We start from the raw sequence: 20,657 nt of genomic DNA on the forward strand, positions 1-20,657 counted from the left end.
AATTGTTAAGGCCTACGATAAAAATCAGAGTTATCCTGAACATTTATTTTATTTACTACTCATATGTAACAGCTGGCACTTGCCATACTCAAAATATTGTGCAAACATTGACTAGCCTTCTTGTATTACAAGTAACATCTGAGATCACTAACTGAAAAGAGTAGAAAAATATCTTTCTTTGTTTTCAGTTTGCTCATCTAGTGCTTTGGACATTTTTCCTTGTGTTTGTGGCTCTTTCGTACTGCAGTGGAGGAGAGATGCACATGAACTGCAAACATGGGGCAGGTGTACTTGAAGTTACTTAGACTTCAAGTTGATCATATCTTTTTACAAAGTACCATTTACAAAATCTTTACCAAGGGCTGTTTGGCATAATTGCATCTTGACTATCACTATATTATATCTCACCTGGGTTGGGGAAGATCAGTAAGCTGGAAAGAACAGAGTTTAATTTTCAGAGCTCAGCAGGATTTTATAGCAGTAGCAGCTATGGAAGCAACTATTTTTGTTTTTGAACTTACTAATTGAACACACAAATCATAGAGCAGTAAATGTGAAATGCTATCTTTAGAATAACTTCAGATTGGGAATAGAGTAAAATCTTTAATCTCTTAAATCTTGATTGTTTTGCAGTTGTTCAAAAATCTTAAAATTATAACGGGGGGGGGGGAGAACATCATCTGGATTAATCACAAAACTAGAAAATTTTAAAAGGTGGGTGCTTAAGAGCCGTTTTGTGCTTCCTCTGCTGGATTTATAGTATTAAGTAACTACTCAGTATTCCCAAATCCATGTTGACAGCAGTGATGCTAATCCACAAGTAAGTCAGTTTTTATCACAGTTAGGCATTGTTTAAAGTGAAGTAGATTTAAAAAAAACTATAACAGCCATGAATTGAGCAGTATTTGAAACACAGGACAAAAAAAATCAACTTTGTTTAGAAAAGAAATTCCTGCGTGAGGTATTGCCAAGGACTTTAAACAAAAAACAGCTAAGTGTGTACTATTTTCAGGATAGTCAAACTCCATAACACAGAAGCTTATACATGACCATCGACAGTTGCTAGTATGTAGTGTAGGTAAGTCCATCAGTGGAGATATTTGCATTTACTTTGAAAGGAGTGTCTGTGCTGCTCTGTGAAATGGTGAATGAACAGCCAAAGAAAGCTTTTAGTAAGAGGGTGGAGGTGGAGTTTACTGAGTTACAGAATCTAGCCCTGCTCCCATGGAAGACTATTATTGCAACCAAAGGCAGATTTCCATAAACACCTTTTAAATTAAGTCTGTATTTTAAGAAGCATGTATGCCTAGTTAGGGAGTAATTGTGGAGGGGAAATGGGTCTTTCTATTTAGCCTGCTAATGAAATGCATCATCTTTCTTTGCCGAAAGAACTGTGTGGCGCATTTTAAATTATAAACCAGGTCAAGTCCTTATTCACCTTTTTTTTCTTTAAAATGGACACAATCAACTTGAAATCTAGTCTTTTAAAAAAGAATTACTAGTAGTTTTAGGTACTACTATTTGACCTGAGTTCTGCTGCTAGTTTTTGCAGGCTTATATATTTTTTCCTGTTTGTACATGGTTTCTCTCTGTTAACTGCCTGAAAAACGATGTGAACAAGGGAAACTGAACATAAGAATGGCCATACTGGGTCAGACCAAAGGTCCATTTAGCCCAATATCCTGTCTTCCGACAGTGGCCAATGCCAGGTGCCCCAGAGGGAATGAACAGAACAGGTAATCAACAAGTGATCCATTCCCTGTAGACAAAAAGTGCTATCAAAAGCATAAAGACATTTTTCAGATAGAAATGCGATGGCAAAGCTTTACCACAGCCTTCCCTCCAATTTTCTACCTCAGTTATTGTCATCTTATCGGATGTGGAGCTTGCAAACCCATTTGCAGCCGGCTCAGTGAAGGTTAGATATGACTTTCCCTTGGAGAAATTACTCCCCATCTTCTGAACACACACAATTCATTAGTTCCATGCTGTTTCCAGGCCCTGCCCTTACCTCCTCAAAACCACCACCACCAAGAATTAATTAGTTCATATTTCTACCATCTCATGCTTCCTCCTTTCTCAACACTTGGGACTCTTCAGAGTGACTCCCCTGCCTGTCAGTTGTTCCTCGCTTTAGTGATGGTGCGAGCACCAATGTTTTGCAGTCTTTGGTTGGGTGGAAGATGGGTCCTTCCGGTGGTGGATTAGGTGGTCAGCTGGAGAATGAGTTTTCTTGGTGGGGAGGTCTCTCCTGGAAGATGAGAGAGCAGGTTTCCTCCAGGCTGGTGAGAGGATTCCTACTTACTGTAGCAGCTGCTTGATTCTGTCTCCATATGGTGCTGTTAGAGTGGCGTGGGGCTTACAAGAACTATGTTGTATCTCCCCAATACACACCTAGTGGCACTGGTGGGGAATGAAAGAAGGGACTTCCTTGGGCAATAGTGACTGCTTTCCAGAGAGGGTTGGCCACTAACAAGCAGAGCTGACCTTGGCAGTTTTTGGGTAGATTGTGAATAATTTCTTTGCTGCTTTTCCTTTCCCAATTTACCCAAATTCTGTGATTATCCCACTACTTCGCATATGGGTGGTCTGCCAATCTGGGGTGGGTAGTAAAATTATTCTTTAGGGTACTCCCCAATCGTGACTAATTGTGTGGGTGGGCACTTTAGATCCTTTAAGCCTTACTTCTTTCTTTTAACATAGTGGGTTCATGTTTTCAAGCCTGACTTCTCTTGGAAAAAAGTCACGTGCCTTCCTTTTTTGTTTAACAAAGCTGAGATTCAGCTTTTTAGGGCCCAAGGATGGCTCAGTTATCGATGGCTTGAACTACGATGGCTTATGACAGTGTAGTCACATTCTTTTTTGGGCTAACATTTTGTATTCCAGAATCTGGCCAAAGTCAGAGAAGTCCATCCCGATTTCTCAGAGGGCAGGTCCACTGTGGGGCTAGGTGGCATACTTAGTATTGTCCTTAAAGTTCAGTGCTGTGCTGAACTTGAAAAGGCTCTCTATCTCAATGCCTTCTGCTCTATCTTTAAAACCACCAGTAGCATATGCTGTCAAGTGGGTAAGCTAAAGGCCACTGGGAAGTGGCGGCAAAAAATTATTCTCAGGAATTTTGTGGTGAAAGTGGCCATTTCTGTGGCAACAGAATAGTGGCATGCACAGAGCGCTGTTCAATGTGGTCACTTGAGTGGTGTTAACATAAATGTGGAGGGAAACCAATCACAAAGCTAAAACCAGGATCTCTCACCGGTGTGTATATATCCCTTACATTAAAAACAGCCAAAATCAATAGCAGCCTTTCTGCTGGCTCAGAGCATCAGAACCTGCTCCCTTATGTCCAAGCCTGGCTTTGTAGCTGTGAAGCAAGATCCTCTCCCGAGCTTTGTACCCGAGCAAACATCCTGATTTCATTTTCAAGCAAGACAGTTGTATTTCCCACTCCTGGAGGGAGTGTCCCCCATTCCCTACTCCTATAGGGAGTGTCCCTCATTCTCTCTAGGGGGTCTCCCGCAATTCCTCCCCTATGTGGCCTGTCCCTTTCTACCCCTCTTTCTATAGGGGCTGCTGCCCCCCCAGGACTATTCCTCCGTTCCTCCCCTATGGGGAATGGCCCCTATTCTCTCCATAGGGGCTGTCCCGTTCCCCTCCCTGGACAGGGGCAGAGCTCATCCCCGACCGGCTGCGGGCGGCCCCCCCCGCGATGGCTCCCGGCCGGGGCCGGCTGCTGCAGTGCCCGCTGGGGCCGGGAGGGGGCGGCCGCGGCCCGCTGATTCCGGATCCCGCCGCTGATCCCCCGGCCGGGCCTGGCTCCGCGACCTCGGCACCATGAAGGCGATAATCCAGCTGGTCACCCAGGCCAGCGTGACAGGTCAGTGCCGGGCCGCGCCCCTCTCCCGGCCGGGCCCGGCTTCGCCCGTCTGCCCCCCGGCCCTCGGGGACCGTCCCCTGCCCGCCGGTCCTTCCTCCTTCCCCTGCACCTCCCTCCCCATGTACCCCTTCCCTGTCCTTCCTCCTCCCTTGCACCCCCTTCCCCGTCCTTGCACCCCCTTCCCATATACCCCTTCCCCGTCCTTCCCCTGCACCCCCCTTCCCCATGTACCCCTTCCCCGTCCTTCCCCCTGCACCCCCTCCCCATGTAGCCCTTCCCTTCCCTTCCCCCTGCACCCCCTTCCCCATGTACCCCTTCCCCGTCCTTCCCCCCTGCACCCCCTTCCCATATACCCCTTCCCCGCTCCCTTCCCCCTGCACCCCCTTCCCCATGTACCCCTTCCCCGTCCTTGCCCCCTGCACCCCCCTTCCCATATACCCCTTCCCCCGTCCTTCCCCCCTGCACCCCCTTCCCCCATGTACCCCTTCCCTGTCCTTCCTCCTCCCCTTGCACCCCCTTCCCCATCCTTCCCCCTGCCACCCCCTTCCCATATACCCCTTCCCCGTCCTTCCTCCTGCACCCCCTTCCCCATGTACCCCTTCCCGTCCTTCCCCCCTGCACCCCCCTCCCCCATATACCCTTCCCCGTCCTTCCCCTGCACCCCCCTTCCCCATGTACCCCTTCCCCGTCCTTCCCCCCTGCAACCCCCTTCCCATATAAACCCTTCCCCGTCCTTCCCCTGCACCCCCTCCCCATGTACCCCTTCCCTTTCCTTCCCCTGCACCCCCTTCCCCATGTACCCCTTCCCCGTCCTTCCCCCTCTGCACCCCCTTCCCATGTACCCCTTCCCCGTCCTTCCCCCTGCACCCCCCTCCCCATGTACCCTTCCCTGTCCTTCCCCTGCACCCCCTTCCCCACTATACCCCTTCCCCGTCCTTCCCCCTGCACCCCCTCCCCATGTACCCCTTCCTGTCCTTCCCCTGCACCCCCCGTCCTTCCCCTGCACCCCCTCCCCATATACCCCTTCCCGGTCCTTCCCCTGCACCCCCTCCCCATATATCCCTTCCCCGTCCTTCCCCTGCACCCCCTTCCCCATATACCCCTTCCCCGTCCTTCCCCCTTCACCCCTTGTCCTTCCCTCTGCACCCCCTTCCCCATATATCCCATCCCCGTCCTTCCCCCTGCACCCTCCGTCCTTCCCCTGCACCCCCTTCCCCATGTACCCCCCGCCCCATGTACTTCTCCCTGTCCTTCCCCTGCACCCCTCCCCATATACCCCTTTCCCGTCCTTCCCCCTGCACCCCCGTCCCTTCCCCTGCACTCCCCATATATCCCTTCCCCCTGCACCCCCCATCCTTCCCCTGCACCCCCTTCCCCATATACCCCTTCCCTGTCCTTCCCCCTGCACCCCCATATATCCCTTCCCCTGCACTCCCGCCGTCCCTGCACCCCCATATATCCCTTCCCCATATATCCCTTCCCGTCCTTCCCCCTGCATCCCTTCCCCATGTACCCTCCTCCCCTTGAACCCTCTTCCCCCGTCCTTCCCTCTGCACCCCCTGTCCTTCCTCCTCCTCCTCCCCCTGCACCCCTTGCGCCCCCTTCCCCATATACCCCTTCCCTGTCCTTCCCCCTGCACCCCATATATCCCTTCCCCTGCACTCCCGCCGTCCCCTGCAACCCCCATATATCCCTTCCCCATATATCCCTTCCCCGTCCTTCCCCCTGCATCCCCTTCCCCATGTACCCTCCTCCCCTTGAACCCTCATCCCCGTCCTTCCCTCTGCACCCCCTGTCCTTCCTCCTCCTCCTCCCCTGCACCCCTTGCGCCCCCTTCCCCATATACCCCTTCCCTGCCCTTCCCCATGTATCCCTTCCCCATGCTTCCCCCTGCACCACCTGTCCTTCCCTCTGCACCCCCTTCCCCATATACTCCTTCCCGTCCTTCCCCCTGCACTCCTGTCCTTCCCCTGCACCCCCTTCCCCGTCCTTCACCTGCTCCCTGTCCTTCCTCCTCTCCTTGCACCCCCTTCCCCGTCCTTCCCTCTGCACCCCCTTCCCTTCCCATTGCACCCCTTTCCCCATGTATCCCTTCCCTGTCCTTCCTCTGCACCCCTCGTCCTTCCCCTGAACCCCCTTCCCCGTGTACCCAATGCACCCCCTTCCCCGTCCTTCCTCTGCACCCAGTCCTTCCCCTGCACACCCTCCCCATGTACCCTCTGCACCTCCTTCCCCATGTACCCCCTCCCCTTGCATGACCTTCCCCATGTACCCCACCCCGTCCTTCTCCTGCACCCCCTTCCCCATGTACCCCTGGTCCTTCCTCCTCCCCTTGCACCCCTTCCCCGTCCTTCCCCTGCCCCCTGTCCTTCCTCCTCCTTGCACCCCCTTCCCATGTACCCCCACCTTGCACCCTCTCCCCGTCCTTCCCCTGCCCCCTGTCCTTCCTACCTCCCCCTCCCTATGTACCCCCCTCCCCTTGCACCCCTCTCCGTCCTTTCCCTGTCCCCTGTCCTTCCTCCTCCCCTTGCACCCCCTTCCCCGTTCTTCCCCTGCCCCCTGTCCTTCCTCCTACCCCCTTCCCTATGTACCCCCCCTCCCCTTGCACCTCTCCCTGTCATTCCCCCTGTCCTTCCTCCTCCTCCTGCACCCCCTGCACCCCTTCCCCGTCCTTCCGCCTGCACCTCCTGTACTTCCTCCTCCCCTTGTACCCCCTGCCTCCTTTCCCCATCCTTCCCTTGCCCCCTATCCTTCCTCCTCCCTTGCACCTCTTCCCCACATAGCCCTTCCCGTCCTTCCTCTTGCACCCCCTCCCCTTGCACCCTTCCCCTATGTATCCCTTTCCTGTCCTTCTCTCTGCATCCCTTCCCCATCCTTTCCCCCTGCACCCCCCTTCCATATACCCCTTCCCCTGCATCCCCTGTTCTTCCTCCTCCCCCTGCACCCCCCCTTCCCATATACCCCTTCCCTGCATCCCCGTTCTTCCTTCTCCCCCTGCACCCCCTTCCCCATCCTTCCCCTGCACTTCTGTTCTTTGCCCTGCACCTCTGTTCTTCACCCTGCCACCTTCTTCCCCTTGTACCCTTCCCTGTCCTCCCCCCTGCACCCGTTCTTCCCCTGCACCCCCTCCCCATGTACCCCTCCCTGTTGCATCCTCTCCCCTTGCACTCCGTCCTCCCCACTGTCCTTCCCATCCTTCACAGCACCCCATGTCCTACCCTCCCCCAGCACCCTCACCCCTGCACCTTGTGTCCGTCCCCACCCACCTGCATTCCCACTCTCCCCTGCACTCCTGTCCTTTCACTCTCCCCTGCATCCCATCTCCTTCCTTCCCACCCACACATCAGCCCCTGCATCCGCTATCCCACCCACATCTGCCCCTGGCCCCCACTGACCTTCCACACCACATTACTCGTAAATGCTGCCCCTGCACTTCCACACACTGTTCCACCCTGCACCCACCCACACTCCCCAGCACCCAGTGTCCCTCCCGCCCCTGCACCCACTGTCTTACCCACCCACATACCCATTCCCACATTCCCTGTACCCACCATTCATCCCACCCATTGGCCCCCTCAGCCCACATATGCATCTACAATCCATCCCACCCAACTGTTCCTCCCCCCCCCCCACACACACACATACTGGCCCACCCCACCCCATTCTGTTTACTAAAACCTTGAGTAAACCACTACAAAGCTTTCCCCAGACGAGCCCCATCACCTTGTGCTGAGTCAAAGCTTTCATTGAAAATCTCCTTCAAGATTAAAAACAAAACAAAAACCCTTCTAAATGTTAATGCTGCCTTCCTGAGCCTGCAGCTAGCCCCAGTGCCTCTGCTGCTGCTCAGTGCTTTGCTGAGTTGTGCCACAAAGAGAACAGACCAGGGCCCCTTTGGTTTTCTCTGCTGATGTTTAGGACCTTTGGACAGCCGCGGAGCCCACAGCACTAAAGTGAAAACCATTCTGTTGCAGTTGGGTAATCTCAGAGCAGCTGTGGGAGCAGGCACTATAGCTATTCACTGGGGGAGAACGACTCGAAGAAAAGGTTGAGTAGTGGAGAGAGCACTGGACAGGGACTTGTGAGTCCTGGGTTCTATTCCTAGCTCTGCCCCTGGGTTGCTGGGTCACCTTGGGCAAGTTATTTCACTTCTACATGCCTCAATTTCCCCAATCTGTAAAATGGAGATAATGATTTGTAACTCCTTTGTATAGTGCTTTGAGATCTACTGATGAAAAGCGTTACAGGCACCCTCCGGTTTTATGCAAACCTGACTTACGCAAATCCGCACTTACGGAAACAGTTCCGTAAGCTAGAAATAGGAGGGTTTTACTGTTGGTTTTTTTTTTTTTTTTTTTTTGTAATGGTGGGGTATACGTTTCCGACTTATGCAAAATTCGAGTTACGTAAGGTGTTCCGGAATGGAACGCTTGCGTAAATCGGGGAGCGTCTGTATATGTATTATCATTATTCTCCCATTGCTACATTTGGCTACACTTCCTCTCTGGGAGCCTCCCAATGAAGTTCAAAGTTTTGTTGTTGGTGTAGATTGTTAAAAGGCCCCTTTCAGTGAAGGAACTGATTGATGTGTACTTCCAGCATGACTGCTACATTTGATTTGACCTGACCTGCTCATAACCTATCTCGTTCAGTTTGCATAGTCCAGAGGGCAGGTTGTCTGTCTGTCTGTCTTCTATTTGGTGGAACTCCCTCTACAAATTAATTATTTTCTGTTTACTTTTAGTCTTAGTTGTTCAACACACTTCTGTCTTTTGTGTCCTTACTGTTATTCACTGATACACAGGAATATTGCTGCATAAATCATTATAACAACACGACTGTAGTTGCATGTTGGATTAACTGCCGACTGTTATCGATTACAGCGAGGCTTTGCTGATCCGCATCTAGCCAAGAGGTTGCAGCTGTCTCTTCTGGATGCAGACCTCACTGCTGGGATCCAGGCCTTCATCACTTTTTGTTCTGTGTTTGTACAGCACCTATGACAGCAGGGCACTGGTACATAACTAGGGCTCCGAGATGCTACTTCAGGACAGATGATGATAATAGTGCAATACATTCAATTTGGGGCTCCCCCTTAAGTCCATCTGGAAACTGAAGCAGACCGTCAATACAGCAGCCCACTTGTATCTTACGTGGAGCACGGCACCAGTGCTCTGTGATCCACGCTGATTACCTGCTGATTTGTGGGTGGGATTTAAGGTGTTGGCTTTGACCCATAAAGCCATAAGTGGCTTGGGACATGCCTATCTGAGGGAAATACAGTTGAGATCAGCAGAGGTGCTTGAATGGGTGACCTCTCAGTAGCAATCAGAGGAGGCTGGGTACAAGATAGTCTCCATGAAGGGCCTTCAGCTCTACAATTTGCTCCTTCCAAACCCATCATCGGAAATTGTCCAAATCTATTGACCCTCCAAGGGCGCTACGCAGCCAGTCACTTCTTGTAGGCATGCTGGAGGGTGGGTAAGGTTCTGTTCACGCCTTTGACTCTCATCTTTCATGGCATTTTATATTCTGTTTCGTGGGTAGCTGCTGGCTTTTTTTCTTGTTTGTACAGGTATGGTTGTGTTTTTTAACCAATATTAACATGCGCTTAGCTCAGTGGGTTTTTTTAGATGATGTATAAATCTAAATAAAATAATCCTAGCCCTGGCCACTGGTTCTCATTAAAATCACTTTTTATCTCTCTGAGCATATTACAGTGGGCCTAGAGGGACATATTTTATTTTAGATGTCATGAAACTGATATTTGTTTTCATGCGGTTGGGTAGAATTGGCCCATTTATACCAAGATCTGTTTTCGGAGATAGATTTGAAGGCCAGAAGGGGACCGTTGTGATTATCTCGTCTGACTTTCTGCATAACAAGGTCACAGGATGTCCCCGTATTAATTCCTGCTTCAAGTTCAATAGCTGTGTTTGTATTGGAGCATTATATTTAGAAAAAACACTCAACCCCCCCCCCCCCCAAACCACTCAGGACCCCGTAGACTGCTCAGCCAACTTGAGAGCTGTAGAGAACACAGGTCTACTTGGTCTCAGCTTAGGGCCTGAACCTCTGCACCATAATTCTTGTCTCTTTGCAAATCTTGAAAAACCAAAACATTGAATGCAACTTATTTTTTTGCAGTGAAAACAACAACAAAAAATCAATCTATTAAAAATGTTTATTTTTGTAGGGACTTCTGCAATGCAGAAATCAAATGAGTTTATTGATTTCATACAGTTGGGTAAATTTTCCAAGAATTTTTTCAGGTTCTTAACCACGTGCCTCGCATTGACTATAATGAGAATTGCTGTGCTAAAACTTTCCATGCAATGTTTTGAAACACTGGAGCAAGCATGTTGAACTGCCAAATCGCCTCTTCATTTAGTAAATCAATTTCATGAGAGGCAAGGGGCTGATATTTTGTAACTCACAAAAAAAAGGGCGGGGGGCACTAAATATTGCCTTTAAACTGATGATAGAAATGTATACCGGGGAGTAAACATTTGGAATGCTGGTATGGCGTGTGTACATGTTCTGATTTTTCTTACAAGTAATTTTAGCATCTTGCAATGCTGTAAGGTAATTCTCCTTTCACAGAAATGACTTTCAGTCCTCTCTATAAAATTGGATTGGTGTACATGCTGTAGACAGCTAGTTAATTCTTTAAATTCAAGTGACATTTCCAGAAAGTGTTTATTGTAACATTGCCTGTTGGAATTGATGCTTGCATGTGACATAAAACCAGATAGTGTGTTAATTTCACACTTTTTTGTTGTTATCCTGCAGTGGGTGGGGAACAAATAAGTTCCATTGGACGAGGCATCTGTGTGTTGCTGGGTATTTCTGTGGAAGATACTCACAAAGAGCTAGAACACATGTAAGTCATGACCTGCATTGAGTGTTCCCTTTTAATTCCTGTTTATTCATATGTTACTAACTCCGAATCAGTAATATCAGAACTATATTCAAAAAGTGGCCTCTTGCTGTAGGAAAATGCGAGCTTCTCCATGTTCTTTTTTTATGTTACACTTTGATTGTGGGCCTCCTGGTTATAAGAACGAGGAGTACTTGTTGCACCTTAAAGACTAACAAATATAGTTTCACTTCATTTTATGCAGCACTGTGGAAAAGTGTCCCCAAAACAAATAAACCAACCACTACGTGTTTTCCACAGAAAATAACCTCCCATTATCTTTTTCTGGGTGTTATAGTTGTTTTAAAAATTTCTACTGTATGTCACTATAAAATGTTAACATTAACATACAACATATTTGAAAGATTTTGTGATACTAGGAATCTTAGGATCTCTTTTCAATCTGCACATGAAAACTTTAGCGCTTTGTTACGTCAAACAAGAAAGAGTAAGAAAACTGCAGACATGTTTAGAGAGGGAAGGGGAATGAAATAGGTGAAATCATTGGTGATTATAGATTAGAATATCAGGGCTGGAAGGGACCTCAGGAGGTCATCTAGTCCAACCCCCTGCTCAAAGCAGGACCAATCCCCAGACAGATTTTTGCCCCAGATCCCTAAATGGCCCCCTCAAGGATTGAACTCACAACCCTGGGTTTAGCAGGCCAATGCTCAAACCACTGAGCTATCCCTCCCTCTCTGATTAGAGAGCAGAGTGGAGAATGGGTGAAATCAACTGTCATTGGATGCTGAAGAGAGAATGGTGCGTGGAGTTGTGAACTGTATTGGGGTTTGACTTGTTAGAATCTAAAATTTTTAGAAGATGGGCAGGAAATTTGAAAACGTGCTTCTGTGTAAAGCTGGGCTACCTTATCTCACTTTTCCTATCTTCAAAGTGTGTTCAATTCCCTGAGTCACTGCATCTCATACTTGCTTTAGTAACCGTGAAAGCTGGTGATCAATACTGCACATGGGTGATTAGAATGTAGAGATTCCCAAACTCCAAGGGATTAATTTCTCTCACTCAACGTATATGAAGTTGAATAAAGAGTCAGGAAACAATTGAATGGACTGAACGATTGAAGAGAGAGAATTATTCTTAAATAAAATATAAACATGGTCCAGAATTGCTAAGGAGTAAAAAATGACAAACTGGTTTAACCAGATTCTTCAAGTGCCATTGAATGAAACTTTCTCTGTTGATCCTGCAAGTGAGACAATTTTAATGCTGTCACATCTGCTAAGTGCAGCAGTGATGATGATGATGATTTAAGTCCCCGCCGCAGGCCTTCCAGCAGCCTTTAATCAGCAGCTCGATTCAGGAGCAGTTTCTGTTTCTTTGACACTCAGAGATTCTTGAACATCAATATGTGACTGCACCGTAAAAACAGCTGAAAGGCAAAGCCTTACGCTTGATGATAAGTGCGTTCCAAGTTTAGGCTAATAACATCCTCTTCAGGGTGGGACAAAATGCTCAATTTCAAGTGATGACTGTAGTGTTTTGCCCTGGATGTACTTCTCCAGACAAACTGCAACTCGCAGCGCTCATTACTGGCTGCTGCAAGTGATGAAAGAGAGTAAACGTTAAAGGAAGAACTTAAAAGAATCAAGATGGATGGGAATGGAGTATTATTATTGCTCGAACACTAGAAATGAACCAACAATGCATACATATAGAGGGGGCAATTGCATCTCTGCTGACGACTATTGTTGGGCCCAGTTCATAGTTGCCCTGTGGCCCATTTGTGTGCCCAGTCCAGGCAGTTGGTTCTGTTTTCTAAATCAGTTTTACCCCCTCAAATAGACCATTGTCCTCCACAATCAATTAATTTTGCTTCCCAATTATTTATCCCCAAATGTTTAAGAGAGGCTTTTATACAAATAGCATGATGAATTTGTAAGGGCTTTCATGCCTATGGTTCTGTATGTGTGATATTGATAAGACTCCCCTTTTTTAGGGGAAGGGATGCATGAATGGCTTGTATCTTTGCCATTTGTGATCAAATACCTGTACATATATATTATAATATATATCTTGTTACCTGTGCTTGTATCAATACCTGTGTGCCGTTCACATCTGTTAACCTTACACATGATGATTCGGAATGAGCCGAGGTCATGCAAGTAGCCTTCCTTGTTCTGTTTCTCTTCACAGGGTTCGCAAGATTTTAAACTTGCGTGTGTTCGAAGACGAAAGCGGCAAACACTGGTCTAAAAGCGTGATGGATAAACAGTATGAGGTGCTTTGTGTCAGCCAGTTTACTCTGCAGTGCATCCTGAAAGGAAACAAACCAGACTATCACATGGCTATGCCCGCAGAACAAGCAGAGTCTTTCTACAACAACTTCATAGAACAACTTAAAAAAGCCTATAAACCAGAGCTCATTAAAGGTAAGGTAGACCCGGTATGTTTGAAAAAGGGGTACTTAAAAAATGTTGTGGGTGACTTTTGTCTTTCCCATTTAGGGTAGAAGTGAGTCCTTTCTGGGGTTTAACCCCAGTCTTTAATGTCACCAGCAAAAGCTGCTTATGTAAACTGCTCCCTAAGAGTTCCCATCTTCTCTTTGCCACTTCGTAACATCGATACTTTGCTCCATAGACCGATGCCTCAGTCTTTCTTCCCACGTGTGGCCATGCGTGGTGCTACCCCAGACAGCTGGACCAAACCAGAATCTTCTCTCCTTAAGGTTTTTCTACTAGTCACATTAAAAAGTGAACGGGGTAGTGAACATTATGACTTTCACTTTTTACTCCTTCGTTTCCCACCATGTTACATGTTGATGACGATAGTAGGATATGTTATATGTTGCTGATATTAGGCTCTAATCTAGTCAGTCTGTTCTCTGCTCCATTCATAGTAACTAAACAGCAGTCTTCTCTTTGCTAAAGGAAACATGGTGGGTAACAGTCTCTCCTGTGATCAGCCCTCTGTTCGTCTTTTCTCTCTGCTTCCTGTGGTCCTCTTCTAATTTGTATTGAATTTTTAGTATAACTGTATAACAAGTGTATACAGAAAGTACATTTGTGTAAATATTGCTATAGCTAGTAGGGTAGATTGAAGTATAAAAATATAACTCGTATTGTCAAGGTCTGCTTCATCCTGCTTAAGAGGAAAGCCGAAAAGTAAGGAGAAAAATGGTAGACAGGGAAAGGTTTAAGGGTTAATCTCCTGATTGACAGTATATGAACCATAATTATCCCAGATATCGGTGTATCATATAGACTTTCAAAAGATTGTGTCTGCTAGGGATGAAATCCATTCCTAAAACATCAGTCTCATGTCAGCTTTCCAGTGTCTTAGTATAATATTTTTTTGCAGTTAGTGTGCTGATAATGATCTAAGTAATGTTGTTCTGATAGACGTTTCAGTTTTGACACATAATATAGTAAACCTAAATCTGATGAAATTACAGAGTTTTAAACTGTAGCTTTCAGGCTTCTTCTTATCCACCATAGTTATAGCCTAAATCACACATTTCCTTTTATGTGTATGTCAAGTTATTACTAAGTAAGGAGCCTGTTTTTGCTCTACCAAAGGCAGTAACAAAACTTCCTTGAAGTCAACGAGACCAGAATCTGGTCCAATACTGACTTTGCTTAGCTGAAGCCTCATCTCTCAGTGAAATTAAACTGAACAACATAAGTGTGTTTCTCACCTAGAGAATGAAATATAGAAGGTTTGGCTTATCTAGCTTTAGTTTCTGGCTTTGTGGAATTTTCTGTTTCATTGTTTCTGAACTCTCATACTACAGCGCTTCACTATGAGGCTTCTTATATTTTGACAACAATATTTTAAATACTTTCTCTGTCTCTCCCCCGTCTCCAAGCAACATCATAGTTGTGCACTTGAAATAAAATAGTAGTCACCACTGTCTCTTGAATGTCTGCTTTTACTTTAAAAATAGCTTTGATTTCTGCTCTGTCTTGCTGCAAATGTACGTTTAAAAATGCACAATGTCTGTAATAGTGTTGTGTGAGGGGTTGGGAATTGCTGTTCTCACTGCCGTGCCAGGTAATATACATTTCAAACTAGCTCAGTTATAAGAACCATCTACTAATTTATACTTTCTGGAGGCTGCGCCAGTCTGTAACCTACTGAATCAAATTCTACTGATGGATATTAAAATCTCCCCCCGCAGTTTGTGGCTTACAGAGTGCGATGCCTTTGCCAGCATATTTGTAAACTTTCGGAAGTTTGTACACAGTCTGTGTGCTGCCCCAGCTCTGCGCAGACAGCTGGCACAGTAGACATTGAGCGAACCGCCCAATGACAACAAGCTCCGTTAAGGTACGAAAGCACCAGGCCAGGTTTGTTGTCAACAAAGCATGGTAATAGCACCTGTCAGGGCCGGTGCAAGGAAGTTTTGCGCCCTAGGCGAAACTTCCACCTTGCGCCCCCCTCCCCAGCCCTGCGGCAGCTCCCTCCCCCGGGGAGCCTTCCAGCAACTCCCCACCTCAGCTCACCTCTGCTCCACCTCCTCCCCGAGCACACCGCCCCCGTGCTAATTCTCCTCCCCTCCCAGGCTTGTGGCGCCAAACAGCTGATTGGTGCTGCAAGCCTGGGAGGTGGGAGAAGTGGAGCGGTGACCGCGCGCTCGGGGAGAGGGCATAGGAACGCTGTAAAAAAAAATTGGGGGCGCCGCTTTTTGGCGCCCCCAAATCTTGGTGCCCTAGGCAACTGCCTAGTTTGCCTTAATGGTAGCACCGGCCCTGGCACCTGTCAGACTCTATGAGGATATTGAGATCCGTATGCTTGCGACAATGGACGTAGCTCAGTGAACAGCGGGACTTTCCATTTTCCCCCCTCGGCTGGACAAAGATACTCCCTCTGAGATGCATCTTTATACCCTGATACAAACAAGTTCTGTACTGCCTCTGACAAGGTTACTGCCCCCTGACGTGGCTAGTTATCACCCACCACCTTGTACGTGTTGGTTCAATCAAAACATCTCTATTACGTACTGTCATCCTGACCTTATCTTTTAGGAGGGGTCAGTGTGTTCCTGTTATCCTTGGGGAATGTTTTTGTACCATCCTTGATATTGGGATGTTTTGGTACCACTTGATATCAGGATACGTTTGTGTGAGTGCTCTTTGCTTAGTGCTTCTTAGGAATGTGTATTTCTGCAATATTAGCCCTGTTTTTGCCAGATTCTGTGAGCAGGTCCTGCCTCATACCAGGCCTCTGATACAAGGGCTTATGTCTCAGGCTCTCTTCCTACTACACCTGGTAATTTGGCTGATGGAATTCACAATCTGTAATAATCTTGCTGAACTAGCGCACTGTAGCTAACGGAACTTTCATATTCAGTGAAGCCATATACCAGTGGGGCTTGTGGTAAAGTTGTAATAACCTTTGGCAAAGTTGTAATAACCAGTCTAGGACCTGATGGAGCATTCAAACATCCTGACATCTGTACTGAAAACTTCCTAAAGTCAGCAGCCTACGTTGCCAGAAATTGTTCTGTGCATCAGAACTTATGAAGGATAATGGGAGGAATGGTCTACTGGCCAGAGAACTAGCCGGGGACCCAAGTTCAGTTCTCCTGAGATATTACGGGGGGGGAGAATGGGCGGAGATAATTGTCTAAGACTATGTCTACACTACACAGTTAACCCATGTGATTGGAATCCAGGTTAGCCTAGCCCAGATATGAGCGTGCCCACTGCAAAGCAATACTTGAGTTACTGTGGCCACACTGTTTCTGCACTCCCCTGTCTCGAGGCATAGCCTATGGGTCTTCGTGCTGAGAAGCTCTAAGATTCTTTTTCAGTTTTTCGTGTCAATTCCAAGAGAACTTTTCCGTCCTTTGGGAGGGAGGGAATTGTGGGAAGGGCATTGGAGGACTATTAGCACTTGAATGATTTAGCCTGAAGGAACCCAGGCTCTAGCCCACATCCCCAGCTGAGCCAGCCAGCCTGGGCTTAAAACACCTCCAAACCCAGGTCAGAGGTCTTTGTGTGGACAGTAGGGGAGTTAAGGCTAAAACCTGGATGAGAGCTTGGGTTTAATTGCGCAGTGCAGACATATCCTTAGATAGATTTAGGAATAAAACAAATGTGAAGTTTCTAGGCCATGCTGTCTGAGAGATGTGTCCAAAGAATATTCTAAAAGCAAATTACTTCTATTTTTAAAGTCTCATATCTCAGAAATGGCTTGTTCGTTTCACCTTAAATACAGAAAAGGAAAAAACACAATTTCTCTGGCCCTGGAAGTACAACACTTACAAACCTCTAAAGGAAAAGGATTTTAAAAAATTAAGAGGGTGATGATATAAGCACAAATGAACTTGTGATTTTAATTAAATTCTTATATATAGACTAATGCCTATAAGCTTATTGTATCAAAGAGAAAGTTGAAAGGTATTTTGGTCAACTGATAAGTGCCTAGGCAAGGAGAAGGTATTTGATATGAGCGGGGCCGGTGCAAGGATGTTTTGTGCCCTAGGCGAAACTTCCACCTTGCGCCTCCTCCCCCTGCACGTCGGTTCATTGAGGGGCAAATCCCAACAAGCCTTTATAGACTCCAGGGGCCAGCCATGCCCAGGGGCTGCTCCCCAGACCAGGCCCCCCTCTCCCTGCCCCCTGAACTCCTCTGGAGGGTGCACAGCCCCCCCGCAAGCCCTCCCCACCCCACCCCGGCGGCCCCCACCCCGAGTCCACTCACTGGCTTTGCTGGGCTTGGACCGCTGCAGCAGGTCGGCATGGAGGAGCCGGCGTGGCGGAGGGAGGCAGCAGCCCTGCAAAGGCGGCGGTGCCGCTAACGGGGAGCAGCCACACCCCCCGCCCTCCTGCCCAGGCTGCTGCCCAGTGCCCCCACCTGGGGGCTCCTGCAGGCTGCAGCAGATGCATGTGGGCGGCGGCCCCCATGCACCCCCCGGCTTCCCCCTCGTCGCGTTCGGGCTCTGCGGCTCCCAGGCATGTGAGCTGCCGTGGTGGCGGCGCGGGGCCCTGAGCCTGCTCTGGGTGGGGCAGCGGTGGCTCACACTGTGCCACACTGGCTCCTCCATGGCTGGGGCTCACCGCCAACACTCTGGCTCTCCGGTACCTCCAGAAGGCGGCTCCTCCTTCCGAGCCAGGGCACCACTTATTTAGGGTTACCATATTTCAACAATCAAAAAAGAGGATGGGGGGGGGAGAGCCCCACCCGAGCCCTGCCCCCATCCACTCCCTCTCACTTCCCGCCTCCTGACTGCCCCCCTCAGAACCCCCAACCCTCCCCTGCTCCTTGTCCCCTGACTGCCCCCTCCTGAGACCACCCCACCCTAACTGCCCCCCTAGGACCCTACCTGTCCCCTGGCTGCCCCAACCCTTATCCACACCCCTGCCCCCAGACAGACCCCCGGGACTCCCATACCCCATCCAACCACTCCCCGCCCCCGACAGGACCCTCAGAACTCCCGACCCATCTAACCCCCCCGGCTCCCTGACTGCCCCCCGGGACTCCCCTTACCACCATGCCACTCGAGCCGCTGGTTTGGAGCCAAACCAAACAGGCTGCCGAGAGCACAGCCCCTCCCCTGCAGAGTGCTGGCGATGCGGCACTGGGGGAGGGGAAGGGGGGACCGGGGGAGGGATTCTGGCTGCTGGAGGCCAATGGGAGCAACTCAATCAGGCACAGGCACCCAATCAGCCATGCCGCACTCTGCATGGGGAGGGAGGGGGAAAAATCCCAGACCTTTCTACCAATTCCTCACGGCTTTTTAAAGACGAAAAGGACATGTCCGGGGAAATACGGAGGGAATTTTTTGGCGCCCCCAACCACTTGGCGCCCTAGGCGACCACCTAGTTCGCCTAGCAGTTGCACCGGCCCTGGATGTGAAAGGGCTTCTAAATCTAACAGATGTAGGTATACCATGATCCAATGGCTGGAAGGTGACGTAAAAATATTCAAAAGGGAACTAGATGTGTATTTGTTACAGGGAAGGAAATTAACCATTGGAACAGCTTGCCAAGGGATGTATTACACTCTGTATGACTTGAAGTCTGCAAATCGAGACCGGCTGTTTTTCTAAAATGTTCACTAGCTCAACTACAAGTTTTCGTGTTTGATGCAGGAATCACTGGATGTGGCCTGTGTTAGTAGGAGGTCAGATTAGATGGTCATAATGGTTCCTTCTGGACTAAAAATCTTATAAATCGATATAAAGTGCTTTTTAAAATACCTACTTGCAGATTTCTCCACATGCAGTCTCAGTTGGGTACTTCAAGCACCCCCCAAACAATGTCCTGTGTCACTTTCACTTGCTCAGAGTTCCATTTCTAACAGCTGTCAGCCCGGAGAATTCCTGAGCTGTGGCACTCAGTTGCACTACTGTATTATATTACCAGATGGGTCATCCTTGGAACAGATGCAGCCTATCTGAGGGTTAACGCCCCTTTTTGCTGATGGCAAGAAATTCCTTCACCTTCCTTCTTCCCAAGCCAAAAGCACTTTAAAGATGTCAAGTGGCATATTCCGTATATGAGAATGACAGTGAAGACGTTAGATTAGGCTATCCAAGACATCAGACAGTCCAGCACCCCTTCGTTCTTTACCAGCTAGCAATTAAGGACAACAAGGCATTGACTGCAAGATGGCTTGGGGCACGCAGTGAAGAAATGAATAAAGCAAAAGAGTCATTGACAATCAACGGTATCAAGGACCCACATAGTTTCAAAGCATGGCGACCACCTGAGCAGTAAAATCTTACGCACTGGATAAGGTAGCCCCTGTATTCTGGGGTACTAGATGGAAATAGTTAAACTGGGTACTGCTGATTCACCCAGGGATGGATTGAGTTTCTTGACATATCCCAATGTCAAATGGACAGTCATGAATAGGGAAGAGAATGGGAAAAGGTAGACTGACCTGATAACTTCCTTTCGACTGTTTATCCCATTCATGCTCTGGCCTTGCCCCGCCCTTGGGAAAAGTAGTTCTCTAGACCTGATTTTTTTTTTTTTTTAATTTAAAATACAGGGCTCTGGTAAAGATGATCTTAAACGTTAGTTACATTTTGTAACAAGAGAGTCTAGTACAGTATTTTGCATCTTTGGAGGACTTTATTTCTGGGATTGGGTTTCTTCGGGGGGCAGTGAAAATTTGTTTTTGATTTGGCTGAGTTATAAGGGTCTCATGCATGTGCACTGGCTTTGAAAACTGAGTCTTTTTTGTTGTCCACAGATTCTCCATTGGCTTTGACCCTGGAATTTCATTTTTTAATGTGTAGATCAGCGGTTCTCAAACTGTGGGTCGGGATCCCGTTTTAATGGGGTCGTCAGGGCTGGCTTAGACTTGCTGGGCCCCAGGGCTGAAGCCAAACCCCGAGGACTCCAGCCCTGGCAGCAAGCCTCAGGTTGGGCTTTGGCCCCCACACTGGGGGCAGCAGGGCTCGGGCACGCTCAGGCTTCGGTCCCCCCTCCTGGGGTCATGTAGTAATTTTTGTTGTCAGAAGGGGATCACGGTGTAGTGACGTTTGAGATGTGTGTGGAATATGATTTTTGAGGGGTGTAGCATTGAGCCAAACTGGCTCTTGCCTCATGGCCTGTACAAGCTGTTCGGTGTATAGTGACTGAAGTAGGGGTCTAGAGGAAAAAAGAATATGTGATCGTGTCAAATAGAAACGCACCCAAGCATTACAAACCTCCAGGTTGCGGTCTCCAGACTTTTGAGTGCTTCCCTTTGAAATTGTGATGTTCTTCTAACATAGTGTTTTGGAATGGAATATATATTAACTTTGGGTTATTTACAGTGGCAGTAAAAAAAAAAAAAAAGGCTGTAAAGAACACATCTTCAGTAAATTGCTTCTGCTTTTTAAAACGGCATCACATGTATTTCCCAGCCGCCTTCCAGCGATGAAGTCAAAATTCTCGTTTGGAAGAA

General features: G+C 48.2%; 1 protein-coding gene across 2 annotated transcripts in view; it reads left to right on the forward strand.

The window, feature by feature from the left end:
* Positions 1 to 20,657, forward strand: part of DTD1 (D-aminoacyl-tRNA deacylase 1) — a 103,880-nt gene that overhangs the window by 2,003 nt on the left and 81,220 nt on the right. Inside the window, exons 1-3 of one of the 2 annotated variants that reach the window (XM_065589820.1) lie at positions 3,749 to 3,874; positions 10,667 to 10,757; positions 12,948 to 13,183. In XM_065589820.1, the coding sequence (XP_065445892.1) occupies positions 3,832 to 3,874; positions 10,667 to 10,757; positions 12,948 to 13,183 (370 nt within the window). In that variant the 5' untranslated portion in view covers positions 3,749 to 3,831. Of the gene's footprint in view, positions 1 to 3,748; positions 3,875 to 10,666; positions 10,758 to 12,947; positions 13,184 to 20,657 lie in introns of those variants that run through there. The other variant, XM_005287470.5, reaches the window with a different exon arrangement.

This window comes from Chrysemys picta, chromosome 3 (genome assembly GCF_011386835.1).
Source record: "Chrysemys picta bellii isolate R12L10 chromosome 3, ASM1138683v2, whole genome shotgun sequence".
Taxonomy (NCBI): Eukaryota; Metazoa; Chordata; order Testudines; family Emydidae; genus Chrysemys; species Chrysemys picta.